Source organism: Anolis carolinensis, chromosome 3 (assembly GCF_035594765.1).
Source record: "Anolis carolinensis isolate JA03-04 chromosome 3, rAnoCar3.1.pri, whole genome shotgun sequence".
NCBI classification, from domain to species: Eukaryota; Metazoa; Chordata; class Lepidosauria; order Squamata; family Dactyloidae; genus Anolis; species Anolis carolinensis.
Genome location: NC_085843.1, coordinates 231,563,912 through 231,587,009, shown reverse-complemented (window position 1 = coordinate 231,587,009; position 23,098 = coordinate 231,563,912). Strand labels below are relative to the sequence as shown.

Genomic DNA, 23,098 nt, shown 5'->3' with positions numbered 1-23,098 from the left:
TTCCACCAAACTCCAAGGAAGCCCCTCGGATACTGGACCAGTGCCTGGCCACTGTGATGGCCTGGATGAGGGTGAACAAGCTGAAGCTTAATCCTGACAAGACAAAGGCCCTCGAGGTCAGTCACATGTCTAATCGGGGTATAGGGTGGCAACCTGGGCTTGACAGGACTGCACTACCCCTGAAGGCGCAGGTCCGCAGTTTGGGGGTCCTCCTAGATTCGGCGCTGACACTTGATGCTCAGGTGTTAGCGGTGGTGGGAGGGCCTTTGCACAACTAAAACTTGTGCGCCGGCTGCAACCGTACCTTGTGTAGTCTGACTTGGCCACGGTGGTCCATGCCTTAGTCACCTCTAAACTGGATTATTGCAATGCGCTCTACGTGGAGTTGCCCAGAAATTACAACTAGTCCAACATTCAGCAGCCAGGTTGCTAATGGGAGTGAATTACAGGGAGCGGTCTATCCCCCTGTTTAAGGAGCTCCATTGGTTGCCATTTATTTTCCAGTCCCAATTCAAGGTGCAGGTTCGTACCTATAAAGTCCTAAACGGTTTGGGACCCATCTACCTTCGTGACCATGTTTTCCCCATGAACCTGCACAATCTCTTCATTCATCGGTGGAGGTCCTTCTGTCGCTCCCGCCTCCATCACAGGCTCGGTTGGCAGGGACAAGGGAGCGGGCCTTCTCAGTAGTGGCCCCTCGAATCTGGAACTCCCTCCTAGGGAGGTCAGGCAGGCTCCCACCCTGCATCTTTTAAAAAGCAATTAAAAACTTGATTTTTTCATTGCGCATTTGAATAATTCAATCCCCATGACCAAGATTAAATTAGTATATTTCTCCGCACTGTTCCCTTTCTTTATAATTAATCGGATGTCCATCTCCTTCCAATGGTTAAGAAATGTTTCCACTCTGACGTTTGCCCCGAAGCACTTTATAATTATACTACTGCACTTTAGTTCAAATGGCCCCTCCACACCACCCCCCTCCATTAACCTGGTGGTTCATTTCATTTTATTGTATTTCTATTCATTTTATGCTTTTAATGAGTTTTTATGGTTAATATAATGTATTGTTTTGCACAATGTTGATTTTACTGTGTTTTATTGTAATATGTTTTAATTGCTGTACTTGTTTATCGTTTTCGGGCCTCTGTCCCGCGTTAGCCGCCCCAAGTCCCTGCCGGGAGATGGTGGCGGGATAGAAAATACTTACTTATTTTACTTGTTCATTAAAAGCTGTTATCTGATCTACCTTGCCTTATGGGTGTCTTCATTCTCTTTCTCTATGAACTAAGAAGCAACGTGCTTACAGTATATTGCAGCATAGACACAAAAAGGCTGGCAAGCCTTGGACATCTTGCATAAACAAGCCCAGTAAAGAGTATCTCTCCAGCCAAAGCAATCGATCCCGAAGCGGAATGTTTTCTGCAGAAGCTGCCAAATTAGATTACACAATTGATCTCAAAATTCTATTCCCCACATAACCAATAGCTCGTGCTTCAAAGTCAAATGCAAAATCCTTACAACAGGATGAGCTTTCATCTTTAATATAGCAATTTTGATCGTGAAGGAGTCATTTTTGCTATCTCCGTTCCTAAAAATATGACTACTTCAGTTTTGGAGCCGCTAATGTTTACTTTCAAAGGAAATGCCCAAACACCCTGTGACAATTTTGTCATCTATTTGCTGCTGCAGCCAGCTTATCTGGAAGTCTTACATGGCAGCCATCTGGAATCAAGTTCTTTTTATAAGACTCTAGCATATATCTGCATTTTCATTTTAAAAAATAGCAGAAGGAAATTTACAAAGACATGATTATTCGACATTCAAAAATATCATAAATTAGCCAATATCAAAGAGAAGGAAGCAGCTCGGGGTAGAAGTCATTAGAGAAATGTCAAAATATTATAACCTATGCTTCCTCTCCTCTTATTGTTTAATCCATATCTGTTGCTGTAGATCCCAAGAAACCAAGGGCTGCAGGGCGATCACTATGGAGTGTATTTGTCTGAATCCATCATGGCTTGTTTGCATCTTGGATGATGGCTGAAGGAAGACCTCTCCTTGCAAGATCTTAGCCATTCCAAGACAATGTCTGTTGAAGAAACTCCTTATACAGGCAATGGCATCTGAGTAATCTGAGTCTGCCCAGTTCTGTATGCTCCCTGTTCTCTGGCATACCATATCTAAATCAGGTTGGGAAAAATACACCCCCAGTAACACTATCAGGTTACAACTTCCAACATTCCTCATTGTTGGCTATTGCTGCCCTGTACTGATGGGAGTTGAAGTCCAACAGCTACTAAAAATAGCACTTTGCCCATCCCTCTTTGTGTCCCCATGTACATGGCCATATAATCCAATTTCAGAATGCAGCTTAAATTCATTTAACTGGATATGGCAGTGTAGACTTATATAATCCAGTTTAATGCAGTTCAATCTGTGATTTTAACTGTGTTTTAATGTTATGTTTTAATGGATGGTTTTAATGTTTTTGTTTATTCATTGATGTATATATGCATGTGGCATTGAGTTAAATTGTTGCCTTTGTAAGGCCACCTTGAGTCCCCTTAGGGGTTGATTAAGACGAGATACAAGTATGGCAAATAAATAAATAAATAATATAAGACTACACTGACCATTATAATACAGTTCAAACTGGATTATATGGTAGCGGAGATGGGGCCTAAGGAATCCTACAAGAGACTTTCAGATTGACCACAGCTGTTTCTCTAGGCAGCAGCGCGCAGTGGGCCAACACACCCAACAACGACACAAGTGCAGCCACGCTCCCAAACAAGTAGCAGACTTGTTTGTAAAACATGATGTTTTGGTGCTTAATTTGTAAAATCATAACGTAATTTGACATTTAATAGGCTTTTCCTTAATCCCTTCTTATGATCCAACGTTTTCGCTTATCCAATGTTCTACTGGCCCGTTTATGTTGGATAAGCAAGACTCTACTATATTTGATTTTTGTTTGTTAAACTGCTGGTTAATAAGAAAGAGTAATCCCATAGTTTGTTTCACTAATGTTTTATAATGTTGGGGCTGTCTGGTGCCATTTTACAGTGCTAAAACTGAACCATATCCATAGGCATCTAGGTATAAGAAGTAGACATGCATAGGATTACGATCCTAGTGTGGGATAAGATCAGTAATTAAATACAAACTAAATTCTGAGTCGATATTCCTTAGCAAAGCCAAAATAGGATGTTCTCTTTCTTTTAATGGTGTTTGAGCCATGGACTGTGAAGTTGTCATTAGAGCTATTCCAACCACTGGTTTTAGAACACTATAAACCTTGCTCCTTTACTCTGATATTCTCACCAGCAGGCAAGAAACATTACTGAGTGGAAAGGAAAAGTTCAAATAAGCAATTTGCAGGACTGACAACAGAGCAGAGATATAAGTTCAATGTCCCAAAATAAAGTGTCAGCAGGAAGAAATGTTTATGTTAAGATCTGTCGCAAAGGATTTTTTCTTCTATCTAATATTTTACTAACATGCAAAATAACCTACCACAGACATTCCTTGAAAAGTTCTCATCCCCAGGCCAGTAGCCGGGGGGGGGGGGGGGGGGGGGTTAGGGGTTCAAACCATCCCTGAAAATTTTCAGGTTAAAAAAAAACCTGGTTTACTCATGAATTTTAACTGGTTAACCAAATCCCCATGCTATGTCTATGAGATGCAAAAAATTAAGAGTCCCTCCAGGCACTATCTCAAGCAGATACTGACAGTCTGTAGCTGGGAGGGGGGGGGGGTTAGGGGTTCAACCCCCCCCCCCCTCTGAAATTTCCAAAACCCCCTCCGAAATTTTTTCCTGGCTACAGCCCTGCTCATCCCACTCTCAGCTTTAAAAAATAACAAAAACCACCAAACCAGCCTGAACACTCTCCAATCTGAGGGTACATCTAGACTGAAAAATGAATGCAGTTTGACACATCTTTAAGTGAATTGGCTCAATGCTATAGAATCATGGGATTGTATTTTCACTAGGTCTTTAGCCTTTCTCTGCCAAAAAGTGCTGGTGTATCAACAAACTAGACATTCAGGTTTCCCATAGCATTGAGACATGGCAGTTAAAGTGATGATAAATTGCATTAATTCTACTGTGTAGATGCATTCTTAGATGAATCTGGAGACTAAGCAGAGTTAAGTCTGTAGTTTATCTATACTGGATAGTTATAGCAGTTTGATATACAGCTCTGTCACATCACTGTTCTGGGGAATGCTGGCACTTTTCAGTTGGTGAGGTCTTTGAAAATTTGTTATTATCATGAAATTCCAAGAACAGTCACTTCCTTTTTATTACCTACTTTTTAAAAAAGGCCTTCCCTAGTTGTAAAATGGCCCAAGAGAATAAGAACATAGTTAAAATGCTTCCACATCCCATAAAGCACATATGAGGACAAAATATTGATACCCTGAGGGCCACAAAACCATTCCTGCTCTGCATGGTTCTTTGGTGTTAACTGGACATCTTTTCGATGTAAGAGTGTTTTCATGGCCACTACCTCGCCATTCGGTTTTGAAAATAACATCTTATGTATTAGAAGTGCCATCACACAGCTAGTTTAACAGTTACACCAGCTGAAATGTGGAGTTGGGAGTTTCCCAACTAAAGGTCACTGCAGTTTGAATGTAAAGAAAACACAATTTCCCTGCAATAGAAAAACAAACACGGTGGGAAAATGGACACCACATGACTGTAAAACAGGTGCACAATCCATTCACCACCATTCAAATTTCCTGGAAAGGCACTCATACAAATAGCAATACAGCTTCTTATGCAGCTGTAACATTTAGATATATAGCTTGTTATATTACTATTTCTTTACTAGTAGCCATATATTTGACCATATGCTTCCCTGCACTTCCTCTAGTGAAGTAGTTCCCAACCTTTGGTCCTCAAAGTGTTTTGGACTCCCAGAAATGCTAGCCAGTTTACCAGTTGTTAAGAACTGTGGGAGCTGAAGTCCAAAACATATGAAGATCCTGTTGTGGTTTTCAAAGATACTATATGTGTGTTAGCTGGAAAATCAAATGCATGAAGCTGATTGGCTGAGTTTGCAAGGACCTGGAAATTGGTTTTGTAACTATTGCTGTCCTGCTGCTGGAGAACCAGTTTAAACAGGTTTCTCTCTGTCTGTGAGTCTACTTAGTACTGGCTGGAAAAGAAGATGGCTCTGTACTCAGAGAGGCCTGACTATTTCTGAGGCCTTGTTTGCTGCTGATCTTAACTGAAGTAGATCTATGGACTAAGAAACAACTGCCTATAACTGCTGACTTCTGTAAGCAAACAGAGGGACTATTATAAACACCATTGTTCTGTTGAGCTCTTGGATTCAGTCAAAGTTCCTGTGTTATTTGTTCTGCAAAGGTGAGTGGTCCATCATTCTGCAGAGTGTCTCTGGGCTCACGGGCACATGTAAGAGTTTCTATCTATCAACTGCAATCCCCAACAGATCAAGTGTTGGAAACGATTGCTTTAGCGAGTTCAGTGTTCTGTATATTGTTGTTTATATGTGGCACTTTGAAGTGCTTCTGTGAACCGCCTCGGGTCCCTTCGAGGAGATGGTGGCAGGGTACAAATAAAACATTATTATTATTATTATTATTATTATTATTATTATTACTACTACTACTACTACACTGTAGCATTAACCCATTTTATCCTCATACATCCCTATGAGGTACATTAGGCTGGAAAGCAATTCTTTGTCTGAGGTCATCCAAGGTGGCTCACTGAAGATTAATAATTTGAATCCTGGGCTCTCCCATCTTTCTTCTTAACATGGGACCCAAAATCATTTACATACTGAATATTAATCTTAAAGGATGCACATAGTGGCACACTTAGGTTTTAACTTTGGTTCTTCAAGAGAGAAAAGCCTACAAATTGCAAAGAAGTGAAATATTGTCCAAACTCTGTTGCTTCTTGAAAATCCAAAGCCAGCCTTCAAGAACAAAACACTGGGAAGGATAACCTTCCCTTCAGACTTCCCTCCTGTTGGCAAGCAGTATAAATGAGTTCGCAGCCTCATGACCTTTCTATTCCTTGGCAGGAAAATCCAATACAGGAGCCAAAGCTTGGAATGTGTTTATATCCCACAGATACCAGCCTATGGAGAAACTGTAGGTTCAACCAGTTCCATATGTAGATGTAATAGTGGTCTATAAACAAGCAGAGATTGTAGGCAACGATTTGCTTACTCCATCCTCTTCCCCAATAAAAATTCCTACTTCTTTTACTCACAATGTAGGTGCAGAGTGGGTGAAAGGCAAATGTGCCGCAGGCATACAGATGCGTTGCATTTAGTCGCTGCAAAAGCCTGACATGGTTGTAACATTCTGTCTGCAGAAAGAAAAAGAGAATGCAATTTGCATGGAATGGCTAACAATAGCCTGTTTGTTCCCTATAGATTCAAAAAGGTTGTTAAGTGCAGATACAGAAGACACACACATACCTTGTTGTTTTTGCCTTTTTTCAAGCATTCTGCCCGCCTCTCAGGAGAGACCTTCCAATCTATCTGCAAAGCAAAATGAAAAAAGGAAATAGTGGCTAAGGATGCCATTAAGAGGCAGACCCCATGAAGCTCATGAGAGCTATTCCAAGTTTGTGTTTTGCCTTTTTCAGAATAAGTGGCATTATCTAAGTACATAGGAGAGGTAGCAGCACTGAAAAGTTTTGTGGTCTGTTAGCTCTATAAAGGTCCTTGACTGCAGTGAAAACCTGACTGTCACAAATACAAGTCCTTAAGGGAGCAGCAGAATGAAGTGGAGGAATGAAGAGGCGGCGGTGGCAGCAAAAATGGCATTCATGGATAGCAGACTGTTTTGTATGTTTGTTTTGCCTAGCTAAAAGTTCCTCTCATTTTGCATGAAAATAGATTTTGGGGGGGGGGGGAGCGGCAACTCAGCAATAAGAGCCCAAAATGAGAGAAAGGCTGTCGAAGGCTTTCATGGCCGGAATCACAGGGTTGCTGTGTGTTTTCCAAGCTGTATGGCCATGTTCCAGAAGTATTTCCTCCTGACGTTTAGCCCACATCTATGACAGGCATCCTCACAACCGCACAACCTCTGAGGATGCCTGCCATAGATGTGGGCAAAATGTCAGGAGAGAATACTTCTGGAACATGGCCATACAGGCCGGAAAACACACAATAACCCAGAGATAGGCTGGATCTACACTGCCATATGATACAGTTTCAGAATAACTGCACTGAATTGGATTCTATGGAAGAGTAGATCCAGCCTGAATAGAAGCTACAGCAGCACCTGAGACCTCTACCTTTTCTAAGGAAATTGTGTATTATAGGACTGGCCCTTTCTCCCATATTAACAATGAGCAAGTTGACAGAGATTCTGTGTCTAAATCCAGAGTTGTTTATAAAACTAGAACTGGCTCTCTTTTAGGTATATTACACTGGTTGTGTGCCACCGGTGAGGCAGTGGGTTAAACTGCTGAGCTGCTGAACTTGCTTACTAATAGGTTGGCAGTTCGAATCCGGGGAGTGGGGTGAGCTTCCACTGTTAGCCCCAGGTTCTGCCAACCTAGCAGTTCGAAAACATGCAAATGTGAGTAGATGAATAGGTACCACTCCGGTGGGAAGGTAACAGTGCTCCATGCAGTCATGTTGGCTACATGACCTTGGAGGAGTCTACGGATAATGCTGGCTCTTTGGCTTAGAAATGGAGATGAGCACCAACCCCCAGAGTCGGACACAACTAGTCTTAATATCAGGGGAAAACCTTTACCTTTACACTGGTTGCAGTTAATTAAAGCTGTTATGAATGAATATGAAGGAATTCATTTATGACTGGCTTGTATTCATGACTCCTACATATTCACTAATTTAGGGAATATGTAGCTGCTGTGAATTATGGGGGACCCGTTCTCTTGTTGATCAGGAAGCATGCCATTTCCATTCCCTTTCCTATGAGCAATTTCTAATGTGGGGGAGAATTGTAACGGGGACCCCATTTCTGACTGTTGCACTAGAGATCCCTAATAGGCAGCACTGAAAAAGTCAGGCTGGATCTATACTGCCACATACAGTGATTCAGTTCCTGAATCCAAATTATCTTCTTTGAACTGGATTATATGAGTCTATAGTGCTATATAATCCAGTTCAAAGCAGACAATCTGGATCCGGAAACTGGATTATATGGTAGTGTAGATGGGGCCTCTGGGGAACAGATCCCTGTTGTTCACAGTGGTTGCTACCTGGTAAGTGAGATTCGGTGGTCAACTGGGTGACACTACAAAGCTCTAGTTTCTGCTACAGAACATATGCCATCCAGTAGTCACCATCTGCTCGCCCACAGAAAACCATGTTTAATAATATAGAGATAATGTGAATTTTCTGAATCAGCACCCCAAATAACCCCAGGAACAGGCCTAAAAACAAACACACCAAGGCTCCCCCACTTCCAGTTGCCACATGGAACACCTCTGCTCATGGGAGGGGGGGGGGGAGGAGAAGCATCATTCAGGAGGCTTGTTGTTGCACCTTTTGTGGGTAGTTAGCCTCTCCCCTCCCGATATCTCAGTTGCCTCAGCACTATAAGAGGGTTTAGCTAGACCTGTTGCTTTCATTCCAACAGTGTAGTAACAGTGAGGCCATTGACCATATTTTAGTTCTTGGGGACTACTGGCAGTCCACAGACCACAAATTGGGAACCACTGTGTTAGCTTAATGCTGGAATCCCAAAAAAACTTGGCAATAGTAAAAGCTTTCTGAACATCACCTAGTAGCTGTTTTATATATTTGCACAAACCTGTTTTGCAGTGTTTACAGTAGACTCTGTAAAATAGGCTTTCACTGTACTTCATAATAAAGGAAAATTGGTCTGTTTTGCAAGCCTTTCCAACACTGATTTGTTATCAGTAAATGTTTGATTTTTGTACCTATTTTATATACTTCTATATCCTGAGTCATGTAAAATGTCCCAGGCAAAAGGGGTTGCAAGTGGAAAGGTTTAAGAAGTCCTGCCCTAACACATCCCTTCACTTTCCTTCAAGACGATTGGAAATGATGGGTGCTTTGATCTGAACATTTGAAACAAGCATGATTTGAGAATGCCCCCCTAATGTAATAAAAGCAATATCTGCCACATGTATACTGATGTGGCGGAAAGGGATCAATGCTTATGAAAAGGAACAAAAACAATTACAATAATTTTAAAACATATTAAGAAAAGTTACAAATAATCATAATGCAGTAAATAGATTATAAAACATTGAGCATTGCTACTTTAAAAATGGAAAAGTTATTAAACCATGTGAAAAAATATAAGCAAGTGCTGACACAGATAAATATACAAGAAATAATGAATTGGGAGTATATACTATTTACTTGAAATGGGATATATGTGTGTGTGTGTAACACATGTGCAAAGTATACAGATGTGCATTCAATATGCTATCTGAGAAGTGTTAAGAAATTGAAATACTATTCCTTGAAAATACATACATTTGTCTGTAGTTCTAACTACATATGGGAACTGAAACTTGCACGGAAATAAGTTTGTGAATATACCAGTAAGATAAAGTTGCACTTACTATATGATGGGAGCCATCAGCAATGTTGGTGGAATTTAAGGAAAATATAGCCCCTCTGGCTCCTACATAAAGAATTCCTTTCTCGTCTTCTAGTAAGAGGGTGGTATAATTCTGAGCATTACTGCTAAAATGCCTCGCAGAAGTCAAATCTGGGGAAAGAAACAGTGAATTTTGAAACCTCACCATCTTGTGATACTACCAGTTCCTTTGGAATTACAGCTGAACAGAAGGCAATGAACCAATAATATAATAATGGGCTGTTGTACTCCCATCGATCTTGTCAGATAGACTAAACACATATGAAGTTCTAGTTATTCTTCTAATGAGGCAATCATCGACAAACTTTAAGTGGACAGAGGGAGAGACTAACAAATGAAAATTCACTGCTATGCTTATTTCTATCTCACAAAGAGAATTCTTTCTTGATCAGACAAGTTGAAGTAGCCCAGGCAAATAGTGACAAATTACCAGTGCCCACAGAATCAGATACGTCCTTTAATGAATCATAGACATCCTTTAGTAAAATAAGTAAAAAAATAATTGTGCTGAATCTTTTTTTTTTCTTTACTAGAAATAGAACTGATACATTGTACAGGGAAGCCAAAGGTAATACTATTACACTACCAAAAAAAAGTTAAACAGCTCATATATCATGTACAGCTTTAGATATGTTGTCTTGAAAAAAAAATATTTTCTTTCTGGTGTAGTCACTTTTCTTAAAATAGAAGGGAGGCACCATATATACTTCTATATAAGTTAACCACTGAGCCACCGGTGGCACAGCAGATTAAACCACTGAGTTACTAAACTTGCTGACCAAAAGGTCAGCAGTTGGAATCTGGGGAGCGGGGGTTAGTTCCCGCTGCTAGCCCCAGCTTCTGCCAACCTAGCAGTTCGAAAACATGCAAATGTGAGTAGATCAATAGGTACCGCTCCAGCAGGAAGCTAACAGCGCTCTATCCAGTCATGCCAGGTGTCTACGGAAAATGTCTTTGGAGGTGTCTATGGAAAATGCTGGCTCTTCGGCTTAGAAATGGAGATGAGCACCAACTCCGAGTCGGACACGACTGGACTTAATGTCAAGAGGAAACATTTACCTTTCCCTATAAGTTAACTGCATGTATAAGTTAAGGGTACGTTTTGTGGTCCAAACTATGCATTTTGAGATGATCTATGGATATGTTGGGGAATGTGTTGCAGGATGTCCCACAAAAACAGTTTTTAGAGTTTAGTAACATTTTCCCATGTTTTTATGATAGAAACAATTAGAAAATAATATTTACAATCCAGGATCAAAAATGATGTTAACTAGTGTTATCTGCAGGTCAGTGTAATACTGCACTTAATTCTTATCAGGAAAAGTGCCATCCCCTTCTGTGAGTGGAAGCACCTTCTCCTTCTGCTACGCTGCAGCTAGTGAATCTTTTGAATGTCTGGGTGGGAAATTGCTAGCGATGATGACCATGATGGTGATGGTGACCATGGTGCAATTGCTACCCTAAAATTTCACTGACACTTTGCTCACTTTACAAAATTTTCCCCAACATATCCATAGATCATCTCAAAATGCATAGTTTGGACCACAAAATTGTGGATCATAACTCTAATGTCTGACAAGTAAGCATGCTGGCAAGCCACTAGGTCACATATTCCTCGTTGAAAGCCAAGGTTCAGATGAGAGCTACTTCTGATGTACGTGCTAGTTATGTTTCCAGACTATTTCATCCTTACTTGCTGCCATAAAGCTGCTCTGTAAAATCCAGGTTTAAATTATCACACCACTATTTGGACTCAAAATTATACCAGCAGATATGACCCAAGCCATTTTAACACCTGAAGAAGGAAATCCCAAATACCATTCTAGTGATGGATAAAATAGAATAACAATGTTTTGTTTGAAATATTACATCTAAATTTTGTTGTTTAATTGTTACCTGTTGCTTTAATTTCTGTAAATGGCTCTTTGATTAAAGGAATGTTGTCAGTAGTTTAAATAAATAACAGAAATCTTTTGTCTGTCTGATCCTTTGTAACTAAAATGGAAAGATGAATAATCTTATACACAGGTTTATCCACTTTTCTACAGTCTGTCCACTTGTTTACCAAAATGTTCATTGTTTCCCAAATCCCTTGGGTCACTGATAAAGGTAAAGGTTTCCCCCTGATATTAAGTCTAGTCGTGTCCGACTCGGGGTGTTGGTGCTCATCTCCATTTCTAAGCCGAAGAGCCAGCGTTGTCCTGAGACACTTCCAAGGTTATGTGGCCAGGATAACAGCATGGAGCACCCTTATTTTCCCGCCAGAGCGGTACCTATTGATCTACTCACATTTGCATGTTTTCGAACTGCTGCTGAGGCTAACAACAAGAGCTTACCCCGCTCCCTGGATTACTGTGAGTTTTCTGGGCTGTTCCAAAAGCATTCTCTCTTGACGTTTCACCCACATCTATTGCAAGCATCCTTGGAGGTTGTGAGATCTGCTGGAAACTAGGCAAGTGGGGTTTATATATCTGTGGGAAGTCCAGGGTAGGAGAAAGAACTCTTATCCATTTGAGGCAAGTGTGAATGGTGCAATTCGCCACCTTAATTAGCATTAAATATCCTTGCATCTTCAAAGTCTGGTTGCTGCCTCCATGTGAGGATGCCTGCCATAGATGTGGGGGAAACGTCAAGAGAGAATTCTTCTGAAACATGGCCATACAGCCCGGAAAACTCACAGCAACCCAGTGATTCCGGCCATGAAAGCCTTCAACAACATAATTTTAAAGGCTTTGCAAGTCCTAAATGATCAGAATGTATGCAGTGCAACATTTTAATGGGTTATCAATTATATCAATTAACACACGAGTCCTATTCTAATATCTTAAAGCAACATTTAGAGAAAATTAACTAGCTATAATATTATGATGCCAGTTTTATTTCAAAGTGATTTGTTTATGCCCAACCCTATGCATATTTACGCAGATGCAAGTTCCACTGGGCTAACTCTCTTCTAAATACCTTTTCTGGTTTCAGCACAAAGTTGAAATCCTAAATAATTAAAATGAGCAGTTAATTAACATCAACCAAGAGTTCCACAGTTCTGAGCAAACATCATTATTATTTACTTATTTAAAGCTTTTTGCCTCAGTCCTTCTAGAAAAGCTTATATAAGACATAACAAGAGAGTTTTGCCTATATCCTTAAAATCAGAATAATATGCTCCCAAAAAGGCACAAGATGGGAAGAAAAAAGAAACGCAGGAAAGAGTTGTTAAAAACATATACAGTTTCTTCCTAAGGACTAGCTGGAATAGAAATAGGGAAGAGGTGGGGACCAAATAGAGCTGGTATCTCAAAAGAGCCCTGTTTTGGGAATCTCCCTGAATTGTAAACTGATAGAATGGTTGTAGAAGTCAGGGGACTGGGAGAACATAATGAAGTTGTAACTCAATCTATTCAAGGTTGCAAAATTGTTGGGGTTAGTTGTACCATAGTCACTATTCACTTGTCATTCTGTTAATGATTACAATTTGAAATTAAGAATACAGTGTTCAGAATGAAGATTCACCTGGCTTGATTTTGAAGTCTCCCTAATTACTTAAACCAGATTTTATTTTGTTCCACTACTTTTTTTACAGTCTTTTAACATACAAAAAATGGGTTATTTTTCTGGCCAGGTTGCTGACGGTTATCTTTACTGGTCCTCAGTATAATTTATACAAATAGTTTTTCAACTTCCTCCCACATAGTTGTTTGTCACCACTGATGGTTTATCAGTTGGGCTTACAATTCCCATAAAAACTGCTTTACTGCGAATATGACTACACCCGAAACGGTTTCTCTATTTTTAAGACTTATGTCCTGAAGCAAACCAAGGTTACAAGTTGTAATGTATTTGAAAACACAAAGTTAAAAAAGCAACAACTTGGCATTATATTAAATGTCCTTTGACCAGGAGTTGGCCACTTGGAGTGCCTCTGGTGTTGCTGTAAGAAGGTGCTCCATTGTGAATGTGGCAGGGCTCAGACTGCATTGTAGTAGGTGGTCTGTGGTTTGCTCTTCTCCACACTCGCATGTCGTGGACTCCACTTTGTAGCCCCATTTCTTAAGGTTGGCTCTGCATCTCATGATGCCAGAGTGCAGCCTCTTCAGCACCTTCCAAGTCACCCAGTCTTCTGTGTATCCAGGAGGGAGTCTCTCATCATACCTCCAAAGCTTTAATGCTTAGCTATGGCCTGCAGCCATAGACAGTCCCAGATTCACTGGGTCCTGTAAACTATTTTTACTTTTGTTGTCTATTGGTAAGTTAAGAATGATAAACCTTTGATAGCTTTATTATTGCAACCATCTCAAGAAGTCTATCTTTCACTGCCAAAGAAATTCACAAGATGGAAACAGCCCCCAAGACAACTGTGTGTCCCCGCACTAACACTATCAAGCCAAGTAAAAGTCAATCTTCTTTGGGCTGTCAAGTTTGAGACATTTCCCATGAAGCCCAAACGCAGGTGTGTGGTTTAAAACAGGCAGGAATCAAGGTCCAAAGTAGCAAAGATAGATCAGAAGGAGACCAGAGATGGATATGCAATCAAAGTTCAGCAGAAATCAAAGTCTAAGACAACAAACAATGGGTCAAGAGGGCCAATTGCAGGTACACAGTCAAAGATCCAAGAAAATAATCGGGAGAAGGGGGCATGATCTATACAGTTCTATAACAGCTTTAAGGTGATAAACTAGTTATCAGGTTAGTGTTGTATAGGGTGTATTTGGATAGACCTTTACAGTCAACACTGGATAATCAGGCAGAAAGGTTCTGCAGTCTAAATGGTACTCCCAAAGGCCAATGCTTAATGCAGTGGATCTCAACCTGGGGTCCCCAGATGTTTTTGGCCTTCAACTCCCAGAAATCTTAAAAGCTGGTAAACTGGCTGGGATTTCTGGGAGTTGTAGGCCAAAAACATCTGGGGACCCCAGGTTGAGAACCACTGGCTTAATGTATTAGACTCAAAGGAGGCGATAACCATTGGTACCACAGGAGGTAAGGCACTTCTCACAGATTCACAAACACACATCACTGTCTACTTCACTCTTAATGCCTGCATGCTGAGGCTTGGCCTGGTTCTCACTCCTCTGGCCATCTGAAGCCTTATACCCAGCTGCTACTCTATTGAAATCAATCAAAACAGACTACAGGGAGTGTGCATAGTGAAATGTTATGCTATACAGAAAAATGCTTGTTATAGAGAATTTCCTTCCTCTTAGAAACCCAAAAAAATCCAGGACCATTTCAGGTACACCATAGAAATGTGAACTCTCAGAAGCCTAACTAAGTATGTGGGCAGGGAATGAAAGAGATGGTCAACAAACGGAATAAATATATTTTTGAAACTGAATATGTGAGTCTCAATTCCTATAAGAGCACTGGAGGAAGTGAAAATATATTAAGGCAATTTTAACTCTAAACTGGTCTATCCTGAAGTGCCAAACCAATATCCTCAGTCAGTAGTAGATTATGATTTTTTAAACAAAACCACCTTGTTTAGACAGGTTTTGGTTATAAAATTAACATGCCTATGTTTTGGTTATAAAATTAACATTGCCATCTTCCCTCCCTCCCTACACTAGCTATACCACAAGCAAAGAACAAGCAGAGCACAGCAGGCATGATGATCGTCTGTTGCTTCATCAGAACATGCAGGAAAATTCTTTCAAATGCATGCATGCTTATGGTCCCATCCAGATATATGTTCACATTATTCTCAGTACCATTTTCTAAGATAGGAAAGGCTCGCTTTCCCTTGAGAGAGAGAAAAATTATCATCTTGCTGGTACACAAGTGCTGGAGGCAGACAGCTGCCCTGCTAGTAAGTGCTATTTATATCCCCCACCCACTACTTTGCAGGCTGAGTCACCACAGGGCCAGTTCAGACCAGGGCTGGCAAGAGGGAAGACAGTTTGAGGTCAGGCTATGACTTCCAAGCCCTCGGGGCTTTCACAGCCCTCCTTCCCCTCCTGACCAGCTGAATGCCCTGGGCACCAGAGCTCAGTGATCTGCCATGTCTTAGGGCTCTCTCCTGGTTGCTCAGCATCTCCTCTTTCACACCAAGGAAGCAATTTGCTTGCTCCCGGATTTCTAACTACTAGGCTGTTATTAAAAAAAGTTCCGGCCATGACAACCAATTGAGAAGGCAAGGTTAATACCCACAAGATATTTATTACAAGACAGATGAAAAACACAAAATGACACAACACCCTTAGTGGTCACCTACAGTTCCCATCTGAGACCACTTAAAGACATCATCAACAAGTGCTAATGCTTTTTGCTTTTGCTTTTTGGTGTGTTTCTTTGCCAAGTACTTTTGCATTTTTATATCGCCATTTGTTCAGATGTATTTATTTTTTTATTTTTTATATAAACTTTAGCTTTGTTTTTGGTTTTTGGTTTTTCTCTCTCTCCCTTTTTGATCCTTTTTAATCTCAGTTTTCCTACTTTCTATACAATCAAATGTTCTCACTCTTTTGATGTTAATTTACTCTATCTTATAAGGTAAAACTTCAATAAAATATATTTTAAAAAAACAAGCTATCAACCAATTCTGGAGAATAACATAGCTTGGAAGCTCTGGAAAACAGGTCCTTGTTGGCCAATAGATATCCTCCAAATCTTAAGTCCTCACTTGCAACAGAATACATAAACATGGATGGTAATACAGGGACAAGGTTCTATCACAAACCTGGATGCCAATTTTGTCTCCACATCTACACTTGGAGCAATATTACAGGGGACAATAACATCATTCACAAGATTGTTTGCTTGCTCTTCTTCCAGTGTGATATATGCCATCGTATACCAGCAACACCCTTCTATACCAGTGGTTCTCAACCTGGGGTCCCCAGATATTTTTGGCCTACAACTCCGAGAAATCCCATCCAGTTTACCAACTGTTAGGATTTCTGGGACCTGAAGGCCAAAAACATCTGAGAGCCACTAAACTGTACATTGGACAAACAGCACAAGAGGATTAATGGACAAAAATCTGGCACTAGAAATGACAATGAGGAAAAAACAATTTCAGATCATCTCGGCCTTCTTGGACACACAGTAAGTGATTTACAGGTTGCTATCCTTGAACAAGAAAATTACAAAGGACAAAAACTGGCTGGATGAATTATACCTTTGCTTTCTGATGGTTGAATGTACACAAACTTTCTTTCGTGTACAAAATCATTCAAATATTCTGCATAGAATTACTTTCAATCTATGTATGTAAAGTGTATGCAAAACATAAATGAATATTGTGTTTAGACTTCAGTATAACTTCCAAGAAATTTTGTTATGCATATACAAGTTTTCTAAAATTCAAAATACACAACACTTCTTGTCCCAAGCATTATGGATCAGGGATACTCAACCTATACAAGAGTCCTTGCTTTTGCACATATAACAACAGGAATCTTCTCAGAGAGAATTTTAAAATTTGACAAATCGACCTGTGCCCAGCAGGTTGATTGCTTTTACAAATCAACACTCACAGCTGTAAAGATTTAAAATGCTGGATTGCCTTAGACAGTCATTTGAAAATTTAGTACAATGGCCCTCCCCCTTTCTTCCTTTTTATATGTCAACTCTTCATGATTTTCCATCACTTGAATATGTGTACTGATTCAATTGAACGTTCATGTCTGGTACAGCATTACCACCAAGTGGCAAATATGTCCTGACAAATTGACTCTTGGATTGGAATTTTATAGAAATGGGCACGATTTATTGAAACTGATTCTTAACTAGGAAGGAGAAAAAAAAACCAAAACAAAATAATGAAGAATCTTACAAGATAGTCCATGCTTATTTTCCAGTGTCATGGGAGAAAATTTAAACAATCACACTTGAAAGGGGCTCTGTTATTTTGATACACTTCAAAATAACTCTCAACAACACTCAGTTATATCACATAGCATGTTCACTTTACACTCATATATAGCTCCCAGAAGCAACGCTGAAAGAGTATAAGTAATAGGAACATGCCTTAAAGCGGCTTACTGGACTAGTTTTCATGACGTCCATTGAACTGAAACACTTGATTCAAAGCATAGACTTTAAACCTCTTTTCTTGGCAACATTCTTCTGTTTGTCAATACTATTAAAAACAGCAATGTGCTCTTCATCCCTATACTGCCTGGATAATGTTTAAAACACTGATTCTAATCCTTCAAGGCAATGCTGAAAATTAGAACCAGAAGGAAAAGAAAATGGTGTTCGACCAAAAGTTAGTAAACCAAGATAGAGCCACTATTGTCTTTGAATTTGAGGTTAAAATGGATTGAATTGCTGCCCAGTCTTCTGGATTTGGTGGCCCTCCAGATACGATGAACCACATTTACCATTATTTTGTTATTTGTCAACTGTGCCGATGACACACAGAGAGAATTCCTCATAAATGTGGACTGTATGGAAAAGAATGCTTCGAGATATCTCACCCAACTTACAAAAGTAGAAAAGTTTACATTAGTCTTCCTAACTGGATGTCTGTTAGATGTTTTGAACTTTTAACTTCTAAAATTGCTCACTACTGGTTATATCAACTGGGCTGATGGGACTTGCAGTCCAAAACATTTGAAAGGCATCAGGCTGAACAAGTTTGTTTTAGATTTACTGTATATAGCACCACTGTGTTTTCATGCACTATACTTAACAGTACTATGCAGCAAATACCGGGATGTGTTGCTAAACTCAACACAAATCACCACAAGCAATGACTTCAAGTGCAGGCATACTGTAGATATATATCATGGGTCTAAATAAATCATCTGGAATCAGTATGCAACATTCCTTTACCAGAATTTTGAAATCCAAAATACTCCAAAATCTGAAATTGTCTAAACTGGTGGCTGAGATAGTGACACCTTTACTTTCTGATGGTTCAGATACCATATTATTAAAAATATTGCATGAACCCCCTCTTCGACTATGTGTATAAAACAAATTATTTTGTGTTTATATCAGTGTCTCATTTTCAAAATATCAAATTACCGGTATGTTGTATGTGCAAATACAGGTATTCCAAAATCTGAAATCCAAAACACTTCTGGTCCCAAACATCTCAGATAAAAGATACTCAACAACAACAACAACAACAACAAAACTTTATTTATATACTGTTCTATCTCAAGGCGGTTTGCACATGGTAAACATTCAATACCAGCATACAACATACAACAATCCAATAATAACATCACAATTTAAACATTGTAAAAAATTAAAACAATGTGCTCATTTGATATAAAAAGCCATTTCAAATAGCTCCATTGGTTGATTCAACAACCAATGGGCATGCTTTTCCGGATGGGTTATGATGGCTGTAAGAGCTGGGGTAGGGTTCACACAGCTGGCACACCAGTTTTAACTGTGCAACATGTGTGTGTGTGTGTGTGTGTGTGTAATTAGTTTGTTCTTGAAAGTTGGAGATTGCTGCTCTTTTTCAGAAAGAAAGGCTAAAATGAGAACTTGAGGCTTGTTTGTGGCTCATCAAATCAAAGAAAAAGGTGGGTTTGCCATCTTGAAAACCAACACTCTGGATATGCGGCTCATCCTGGAGACTGAAGCCAACCATAATATCATTCAAAAAGCATACAGTTGAGGGAGGCAACAGCCCTGCTTATTTGCATGTACAACAGCCACAATGAGGTCGACAAATGAGGCACAGATGGAAAAGCGATCACTCCAAATTGTTACATGCAAGGTGTGTAAACAGTTGCAAGCTGTAATTGCTAAACCTGCCAACACAGAGAATGAATTCCCTAAGCAAAGCTTTAACACTGCAGTGTCACCTTCCTGATACTGCAGCCCTAGCTAGAGGTGGATTGTATCAGTGACAGACGGCAGGTATCTGTCTTTGAAGTGTCATCACCACTGTGCCAAATTGAAGGGTAGGTCTCAAGGGGAGGGACAACTGCAAAAGCCTCCTCCTTCACCTGAACTCTAGCTGTGAAGGAGAAAGCCATATAAAGCCTGCAATTTAACCCATTGGCTGCTGTGTTGCCTGCCATAAGGAAAGGTGAGAGTTAACGCTCTTTACAAATGGGAGGGCTTCTTATCAATGCCCTTTCCTGCCATGTTTCAGACAGCTCTCCTTCTCAAGGTTACCTGAACTTATCAAAACTACGACTCAGGATCATTAGCTTTGCCATGATCTCTGCAAGACAGGCTGTGCCTTCGCTTTGAAGGGCTTTGCATCTGCATAGAATCTGTGCTCTTCTCAGTAAGAGCAGAATTTTTAGAGTCACCATTTCCTCCTTCCACAGAAAATACAGAATTCTATAGAATATTAACTATGGGATTCTTGCCAATTAGAGCTTAAACCTGAATGCCAGGATTACACTGTCCAGATTTTAATCATTATAGCTGCCTTGAAGCAAAGACCCGCTTACACAACTAGAAGAATTAGGCAGTATTGCTTTTTTCTTCATTATATCACTCAAGGCTATAAGTCGGAGACTGAAATTTTGAATAGTATCTTATCCCTTTTAAAAACCCGCTCTGTAGATTTTTTAAAAATCAGGTATAAATCTAGGAAAGGATTCTTTTAAAAGAAAACACATAAACATACAGCACATATTCACACTGCGCTGCACAAAACGGTTCAATCTAGGAAAACTTTTACCATTTGATCTTGCTGAATGACTACATGAGTCCTGAAAAATACTTGAAATAATGTTTCTATTCTAAATATGTTTAATATTACACCTGTTTATTGAACTTAGATTCCTACTTAACTATTAGCAAAGATTCACTGCACTTGCAGTTTCTCAAGTCGCTCCTGACACAGAAAAAAAATTGCACTTAGAATAGTAGTCAACTACTATTCTAAGTGCAATTTTTTTTCTGTGTCAGGTTGGGTCAAATAACAAAGGAGAAGTTAAAATTCACTGGAAGCCTTAGTTCAGTTGAACTATGCCACCGCTTGGCCAGGCATACAACAAACCTTCTCACTCCAAACTGCACAACTATCCGATTCATCAGCAAGTGGACAGTGAAGTGTGAAACTAATTCAAATGTCAATTCGATGAGATCTTAAGCAGGCAAACCTTTGGAAAATTTATAAGCAACATGCTCTGTTCTCAGCATTGACATTCAAACATGAGAAGCAGCCTTGCCCGCCATAGAAACTCTCTTTCCCATGCCCTATGTGCCAACTCACTTTATTCCGCTCTCCAAGACAAAAAGGAAATGGCAAGGAACAGGCGAGGCACGAGTGAAATGTCCTTCTTAACACATTACTCTCATTCAGTTCCTGTCCCTTGTTTTTGGGAGAAACACACGGAGCAAGGGATGAAGGAAGCTGGAAGCTGCTCAGTGCAGGAACATAATAGCACTTAACAGAGAAACACTGGGGTATCTGTAAGATTTGATTTCTCAGTACCAAGAAAGCTGTAGTGAAAGAAGTACAGACAATCCCCGAGTTACAAACATCCGATTTACATATGGCTCATAATTAAAAACGGGGGTGAAACTACAGGAAGTGAGGGAAATCTACCCCTAGAAAGGGAAATTCATTCCTGAAAGAGTTATCATGAGAGGTAAGGTGTCTCCACTAAAGCTGCTGCAAAAAATGTTACTATTCACACAGTTCTGATAAACAAGAATATTAGGGATGGACAAAATTGGTACAGGACATACATGTTGAATTGTTAGTGTTATAACTGTTTTGTTAGATAACTATTTCTCAAGCGCATATTTCGACAGAAAGGATAGCTACAGTATTACTTACTTTTTTACCTCCTGAATGTGGAATACATAAGGCCTCATTTACACTGCGATATAATCCAGTTTCTGAATGCAGATTAACTGCATTAAATTGAATTTACATGGCACTGTAGATTCATATCATCCAATTCGAAGCAGTTAATCAGCATTCCAAGAATGGATTATATGGCAGTGTAGATCCAGACTAAGAAACCATTTGGGTAGAGTACGAAGATCTAAATAAAATGGCTCGGGTCCAGACTATTTGATGAACCACATCTCCTACTATAGAACAGTTCGGACACTGCGGTTATTGGAAGGGGCCCTACTCTCGGTCCCACCCCCCTTCCCAAGCGCAGCTGGTGGGAACGAGAGAAAGGGCCTTCTCCGTGGCCCTCCCCACTTCTGGAACTCCCTTCCTATGGAATTAAAGATGCCCCCCTCCCCACCTTTAAGAAACAGCTGAAGACATACCTTTGCTCACTGGCTTACGAGGAAGAGGAGGAATAGATGGTAATGCTACCATTATTCCTCAGATTAATAGCTACCATTCGTATCATTACCCTGTTCACCCCACCAGTTCAATAGATATTTTGAGCAATTATCAATCTAATTGACCTCAAGGAACTGGGAAGGCTTCTTGGCATTATACTAGATTTCCTTTGACCAGAAGCTGGCCACTTGGGAGTGCCTCTGGCTCAGGCTGCACTATAGTAAGTGGTCTGTAGTTTACTCTTCTCCACACTCGCATATCGTGGATTCCACTTTGTAGCCCCATTTCTTAAGCTTAGTTCTGCATCTTGTGGTCCCAGAGCCAGTCTGTTCAATGCCTACCAAGTCACCCAGTCATCTGTGTGCCCAGGAGGGACTTTCTCATCCGGTCTCAGCCATGGATTGAGGTTCCGGGTTTTAGCCTGCTATTTTTGGATTCTCGCTTACTCAGGTGGTGGTCCTGCAAGTATCTCTGTAGATCTTAGAAAGCTGTTTCTTGATTTAAGGTGTTGGGGTGCCGGCTGATATTTGAACAGAGGGTCGGATGGAGATGTCAATGCTTTGGTCCTTTCATTCTTAGCTGCTACTTCCCAATGGATATCGGGTGGTGCAATACCGGCTAAACAATATAATTTCTCCAGTGCTGTAGGGTGTAGACATCTTGTGATGATGCAGCATGTCCCATTAAGAACCACATCCACTGTTTTAACATGGTGAAATGTTAACGTGGAGAGGGGGACATGAGAGAAGCCTCCCTGCAGGATTGCAACATATCTGGGCGTCCCTTGGGCAACGTCTTCGTAGACGGCTGATTCCCTCACACCAGAAGCAACTTGCAGTATGTGCGTGATGTGCGTACATTAGATATTCTTTGAATTCATGATGGATGTAAAAAAACAACCTTGTTGCAATGAGAAGCAACAGGAGACAACTTAGTGCCATTCAGCTTCATAAAGAGAGAGATGGGTATACATCCCTTTTGAACCTCAGGTCTGGATGGCTTTCTTAATGTAGGAAGAAAGCACCAGGAAAGAGTAAAGCCCTGCCCCCTATCTGCAGCAAAGAAGGATCATGGCTTCAAGGCAAGTAAAAAGCTCTTGGCACAGTGAGAAGAAAGAACAAAGCAATTCCATGATTACCCACGGCAATGAAATGTGGTTACTAAGGTAGCTTTTAAGAGAACAAGGCCAAAACATGAAAAGAGGTTAAGCAGGTGGGGTTTTTTCCAGTAAAGTAGAGCAGAGACTCTTGGTTTAACTGCTTGAGCAAAATCTGTCTCCAGGGAAGTGAGATGTTATAGCTAAAGCTACCTTTAATGTAA

The 23,098-nt window shown here is 40.2% G+C and overlaps 1 protein-coding gene across 6 annotated transcripts in view; it reads right to left on the bottom strand.

The window, feature by feature from the left end:
• Window positions 1-23,098, bottom strand: part of sema4g (semaphorin 4G) — a 170,870-nt gene that overhangs the window by 34,431 nt on the left and 113,341 nt on the right. For all 6 annotated transcript variants that reach the window (XM_008106541.3, XM_008106547.3, XM_062976328.1 and 3 more), the window contains 3 exons: window positions 9,566-9,714; window positions 6,468-6,530; window positions 6,257-6,355 (listed from right to left, as the gene is read on the bottom strand). In XM_008106541.3, coding sequence (XP_008104748.1) covers window positions 6,257-6,355; window positions 6,468-6,530; window positions 9,566-9,714 — 311 coding nt within the window. The remainder of the gene's footprint in view (window positions 1-6,256; window positions 6,356-6,467; window positions 6,531-9,565; window positions 9,715-23,098) is intronic.